Raw genomic sequence first — 6,525 nt, 5'->3', positions numbered from 1 at the left:
TTTCCATGGGGCAGAGGGACACTCAGAGGGTTTTCCATGGGGCATGGGACACTCAGAGGGTTTTCCATGGGGCAGCAAGAAGGTTTTCCATGGGGCAGAGGGACACTCAGAGGGTTTCCATGGGGCAGAGGGACACTCAGAGGGTTTTCCCGAGGGAGAAGGAGCACCAGGAGCAGCAGCAGGAGCTGGGACAGCGGGCTCACACTGCCTGTGCTGCTCAGACGGGGCCAACTCCCTGTCTGCCCGCCCGTGCCTATGGCAACACACGCYGTGCCAGACGGGAGGCCTCAAGGAAACACAAACATTTTTCAGCTGCTACCTTTCATACTTTCCCCTGAGCTGAACACAGAGCTCCCAGAAATTCCCACTGCTTTCCACTCAGTGACCTCGACAGGCTGTTTCATATACCCAAAAATAATTTTGCAATGAAAGAAGAGGTTAGGAGAATAAAGGAGCGGAGCTCTGATGTCAGTTATTAGGGACTGTATGGACAAAGKGGCAAACCTCAAAGCTCTGGGGTTTATCAGCACAACAGCAGGCGTGAAAAGAAGAGCCAGACCTACCTCCCACRTCCAAGTCCACTTTATAGTTGATAAAATGGGTGTGTATCGTGCCCAGCGTGTGCTCCCAAAGCCTATTGCCRTATCTCAGGCCATCCCCRTGAAGAAAGGAGGAGCTGGGGTAGCCYGTGGCCTGCACCTTGCCCTCCAGGGCCCCGTTCTGGTAGAAGATGAAGTCCCACACGTAGTCATAGTTGCCCACAGTGGCGATGGAGCGAATGACCAGAGCGGAGTTGACCAAACCCCCGTAATAGAGCGACTGCAGGTTGGAGTAGTGGCGCCTCAGAGGGGAGCCCAGGTTCTGCTCAAAGATGCAGAGAGAAGCTTTCCTCTTCCTGGGCCTCAGGCTCTGTGACAATGAGTGKGTGTCCACGTAGGTGGCCAGGTATGGACAGTCCACCCCTCGCACCAGGGGCGAGGTGTAGCGCCCCAGGCCGAAGCTGTTGTCCATGTAGCGCGTGGACATCCCTCCGGGGCAGTTGGAGCCGTACACAGACAGCGCCTCTTGCACGCTGATCTCGTAGGCAATCCTCTCCCCCTTGTGCCGGACGTCAAACAGCCGCAGGCCCGTGCTCACGCTCATCCCAAAGGAGAAGCTCCAGCCCTGGAACAGCACCCGGTTGTTCCTGACGCTGTAGCGGGGACCCTGCGGCTCGTACTGCAGCGGGAACAGCGCGGCYGATGGTGCCCGAGGCTTCATGGAGGAGAAATCCCCGTCCCACGGCGCCTTCCTCACCTTCTCCACGCTGACACGGCCCTGCACGTAGGCGCTCTCCAGCTGGGCCATGTCCCTGTAGTACTGCCCGTTGTAGAACACCCTGCTCACTGCCCACTGCGACATGTCCAGGCTGCTGTGGTCCACCAGCACCTCCAGCCCCATCGGGTGCACGAAGAACCCGCTGACGTTCTGAAACAGCACGAACCAGGTGATGCGATCCCCGGACTGGAACCCACGGGGAGCGGCTGTCATCACCGCGAGGTTGGCTCCATCGTACTCCATCACCTGCTGCATGAATGCTGGAGCTGAAGGGAACACCTGGCTTTTTAAAAACACTCCAAGCTGCTTGTACTCGACAGCCAGCGTCGGTCTGCGGTGGTAGGGCACCTTCCCGCCGTACTTGTGCACCGTCACGTCCCGGTGGTACGCCGGCACCGGCAGCGGCCCCACCACGTACTCGGTGATGTTGGGCTCGGGCTGCTTCCCAAAGTACAGCACGGCCAGGGCCTCTCGRGGGGGACGAGCCCCTCCACCGTCCAGGAACCGCAGCGCCTCYGCCTTGGCGGGCACCTGCAGATCCAGCGAGGCGATGCAGTTGTCCGAGGGTTTGGCGCGAGAGGCGTCCACCAGCGGCACCCCGAGGCTGCCCTGCAGGTACCGAACCACCTGGGACATCTCCTCRGGGCTCAGGTCAGCAAACACCAGGCTCTGGCCATCCTCYGTGTCCTCCTGCTCYGGGGGCAGCTGCTGGCACGGGCTGGGGSTCYTTCCTCTGGTCAGCAACACGCASACCAGGGCGAATATTGTGGCTAAGGCCAGACCGAGGAGGATGAGCACCGTTTTCATGTTCATGTTGCTGCAGCTGGTCCAGCAGCATTCAGAGGTTTTCAGAGCAGGCTTTCCAGCTCCTGCCTCTGTCAGTGTATGCTGCACTGGATGGATTAGCAGAGAAAGTACAAAAGACTGGGAGAGGCTAGGGGAGGAGATCTGCAACCCTCGGTGACCAGAAAGGGCAGATCTCCTCTCTGAGCTGCAGCCTCTTCTGTCCTCCTTCACGGCAGTGCCCTGAAAGAACTTGWGGAGATGTAGGGTCAGTGACTCAGACAAGTTCCACATAATTCCGTTACTTTTTCAGTCCAGCCCGGCTTCCTGAGGCTGCCTGTAAAAACGGAGATCCTCTGCACTCAGCCTGAGGTGCCTGTGACCACTGTAAGGCTCTGACAAACTGGGAGTTGTTGCCACACTGTACAATTTCACCTCTTTACAACTCACCGATTTTCCTTGTTTATCAGGCTCCTTCCTTGTAAACATTCTCTCTGGCAGCACCATTCCATGCTTGCAGTTACTTTTTATTTTATTTTTTTCACATGGAAGCCTTTGCTGGAAACACATCCTTCTCTGCAGAGGTAGAAAAACTTCGGCAAGCATGGGGGTGAATTTTGGGATGAGAATCAGCCCCCAACACTGTGAACAATCAGCTCTTCGTTTGCACTTCAGAACAGCTCTGAGCCAATTAATCCCCAGCACTGCACTGCCACAGGATCCTGAAGCCTTTGTCTTTCCCTTCAACTCACAGATGAGCTGAGGTGCAGATTCCAAAAGGACAGAATGACCCTGGATGACCTGCACCGGGCAGCAGTGCCTGCTATGGGTGCTGCCAGGCCACAGTGCCACAGCTGCCCTCTGCCACCCCAAAAACAGCCCCTGCTGTCCTCACAGCGCTGCTCAAAGGCATGGGCAGCACCAGGCAGCCAGCAGGGCTCGGTGCTCCATCCTGCCACGCAGCAGATGCTCGGGGTAGGCAAGACACACCACCTTGGCTCCGGTCCTGCAGCTGGTGCTGAGTAGGAGAAGGCATCCAAGAGAACCAGGGCTGGAGATTCAACCCAGTGTTTCCACTCCTGCTGCCAGCCTCACCTCACCTCACCCTCRAGGGTTTCCTGATGGGTGAGGAAAGTGCCCACAGCACCCACCAGCCTCTGGTTCTTGCTCTGTGGCAGATCCTGCTGGGGCTCAGCCCCTCTGTGGTGCTCAGACAGCAGGCTGGAAGGCAGARGGCCACGTTGCTGTAGGACACGCTCCATTATCCTCACCACCACTGGCAGCCTCAGCCTTCCTCAGGGCAGCTGTGAGGCCAGGGACACACTCTCTGTGCCAGCACAAGCAGCTCCAGGAGAGCCTCAGAGCCACAGCAGCAGCTTCATGAGGTCAGGGTGCTGGCAAAGGGGCTCTGACACAACAACGGGCAGGGACRGGACAGGAAAGGACAGAGATGTGGCTGTACAGGACACTGCAGCCACAGCTTCCAGATGAACCTGCTCSCATGGGCTCACAGGATCAAACACCTCTGAGTGACCCCAAATGAGGCAAAGCAGCGCTGCTTTCCAAGTCAGTTTTTCAATCCATGAAACAGCGAGGTTTTGAGGATTACCTGGGGTTAGGCTTGAAARAAAAATTCCCTTTTGGTACCAGGTYCTGTTTCACTYGGAGCACAGAGCAGGAGCACTGCTCCCCTGGTTCAGGTTTGGGACACAGCCAGGATGAACCTCCCACCTCACAGGAACAGATAAAGGGCTCTGCTTGGCACAACCAAGGTGAAACTGCAGCAGAACCTCCTCAGGTGCTCCACAAAGCTCACGTGGACCTTTCCTTTRAAGAGTACACAAAGAGCAGATAATTCATGTTTGATTTCGCCTCTTGGGTTTGTATCCCTCRTCCCTCAAAGCCACGGCACAGGCTRCAATTACAGAAGGGCCTTTTCCAAGCAGCACAGCAGTAGTTTAAGAGAACTCCACAGGCCTTCCTGCCCCACAAATCACAACTCGAGCCTGCAGCTGGGCTGGGAGAGATCCGAAAATAGAGTGTGGGAACGCTCCCGGTTCTCTGCATGTTGGGGGCTTGGAAAGAAAGAGAAACCCTAATCTGTGCTGACAACCCCACGACATAGCAAGCACAGCACACACCCCAGAGCTGCTGGACAAAGGATGGCAGCTTTCTGCACTGCCCCTGCCCCACTGCAGAGCCTGTGCCATGGAGGCCGTGTCTGAYACCAGATTTTTTTAGTACTGTCTGTTTCTGCTGGACTTTCCAAGCTCTGGTTTAGAGYTCTGTTTCAGAGTAAATAAAACAGCCCTAAATGCACCTTCACCTTGCAGCAGGAATTTCAGGAAGCAGAGTAATTAACTGAGTCTGKAGAGCCAGAACCTGTGTCAATAATTGACTGATAAAAGCAATGAGGGATCTTCAGGGGCTGCACACACCAGGGAATTGCTCGTGTACCCTCTCCAAAAGAAGCCTGCAACAGCTTAAAGCTAACCTAGAATTAAAGAAATTGCACGTCTGCCTAACAGCATAATTTGTTTATGACCTGCTCAGCGCACGTACTGCTTCCCACATGCCAGCTCCCCAGAGTGACCAGCCCGTCACTGACCCACATCCCATATGAAGAATTCACATCCTACCCATGTTTTATTTTGGCTACACGGTTCATTTTAGGTACTGCCCATCAGCACATCTTCTRTTTGCTAAGTTGCCCACATTCCCCAAAGCACGGGAGAGGGGAGTGCTGTTTTTCACGCACGCAGAAAGGTAGAGGTGGCAAAAAATAGAATCTAAAATTTACTGAAACCCAAACCAGACACAGCTTTTGGCTTAGGGGAAACTCAGAGACAGCAACTGCAACAGCTGGGGAAGGGCACAGCACAGACAACCCCTGCCAATGCTCCTGACAGTGGCAAGGCTTCAGCAAGCCCCAAAGCAGAGCTCAGACTTTAGAAAGCTCCCACTCCCAGTGCCTCACCTCACAGGGCAGCTTATGCAAAGCACAGCAGTGGAACCTGCCTGACCCTTCCTCCACGCCAGCTGTGCTGTGGCTGCACACAACTGCTGAGCCTTTATTCTCCTCCCTGCACAGAAGCTGGGATGTCTCAAGGACCACAGAGCCCTGACTGCACACTGTGACTGCTCCCAAATTCATTGGGATCACAAACAAACCCTGCTCCCATGGATGAACCCCACTCCCTGCCAGCACCTGCCAAGACAATTGTCCTGGATGCTCCCTCCTCCCACGGCACTGCTGGCAGTGTTCATTTTTTTTGGCTGTGCTGAGAAGGAGCCCCTCGAGCTGCACCACACCAAGAGCTGCCAGCAAGTCCTTCCCTTGGGCTCTGCTCCAGCTGCCTTGGCTGTTTGCAGCTCAGGGGTCAGGCACCTGCAGGGCTTTCCCACACCGCAGGAACCTTCCWGCACAAGGGGCTGCTCCTGTTCCTGGGCAGCCAGGAGCTCCCACACCCTGCTCAGCAGCACAGCCACCAGGACAGGCACAGCCCCGAGCAGGCAATGAGCCCTGGAGTGGCTCAGAGGGGCTGCAGCTGGGGCAGACACCCAGGAAAGCCTCGAGTGCCCCTCGAGAGGTCTCTGTCTCAGTATGGAGGGAAGGCAGGAATAGGATGATCCCCAAAGAGCAGAGGGCACTGTGGCTGGGAAGAGCAGGGCAAATGCCTCTCCTTGGGTACCACACACACCAACAGCCAGGAGCAGCAGACTGTGAGCCCCACAGAGACACTGGCTGCTGCATCCACGACAGCCAAGAGACACCTGCCCACAAGACCTGCCTGGTAGAGAAACACTGGGGCAACTGCAGGCTCAGAGTAACACCATGCACAATCCCCAGGTCAGTTTGAACTGGGATGGCCCAAATCCCACAYTGGGCTGAGATGGGACAAATTCCATCAAACCCAAATCTACAGGCCCAATGTGAGGCATGCTGAAGGAACAGAAACAACCTACAAAGCAGACTTATAACAGAGTCAGAAAGGGGAATTAGGAGAATGCACAGAAGGAGCAACTGAATGTAAGAAAAGCAGAACCAGAACAGGACACTAAAACTGCAYGGCCTAAGAGCCCAGCATCACACACAGGGGGCTGCCTTGAAAGAATTCCAAGTACCTCATTTTAATTTCTCGACATGGTAAAAGTTTACATACGTTCATCTGGCAAAGAAAGCTGAACAAACGAAAAGGAATCAATACAAAGAAACACAAGGGGAAGTGCTGCTCCCAGACAGCAGCTCARCGCAGTTGGTTTGTTACTGAATATTTATTAGCGGGAAGACTAAGAGTTGACTTACTACAAACAACAACAGAAGAGTCTATAGCAAGGGCCAGCAGCCCGCCACACTCTGGGCAAATCCCTGGGAAACCAGCAAGAGACAACATGGCTCTTAGATGTGGAAGCAGAAAAAAAAAA

The 6,525-nt window shown here is 55.1% G+C and overlaps 1 protein-coding gene across 1 annotated transcript in view; it reads right to left on the bottom strand.

Moving 5' to 3' along the window:
- Positions 1 to 2,280, bottom strand: part of LOC130581429 (membrane primary amine oxidase-like) — a 7,118-nt gene extending 4,838 nt beyond the window's left edge. Inside the window, exon 1 of the mRNA XM_057379535.1 lies at positions 564 to 2,280. Coding sequence (XP_057235518.1) covers positions 564 to 2,130 — 1,567 coding nt within the window. The 5' untranslated portion in view covers positions 2,131 to 2,280. The remainder of the gene's footprint in view (positions 1 to 563) is intronic.
- Between the last annotated feature and the right edge of the window lie 4,245 nt (positions 2,281 to 6,525).

The sequence above is a fragment of the Malurus melanocephalus genome, unplaced genomic scaffold (assembly GCF_030028575.1).
Source record: "Malurus melanocephalus ecotype Western Australia unplaced genomic scaffold, MMel_1.1 scaffold_411, whole genome shotgun sequence".
NCBI classification, from domain to species: Eukaryota; Metazoa; Chordata; class Aves; order Passeriformes; family Maluridae; genus Malurus; species Malurus melanocephalus.
The sequence above is the reverse complement of the archived record's forward strand: the minus strand, read 5'-3'. Positions and strand labels throughout refer to the sequence as shown.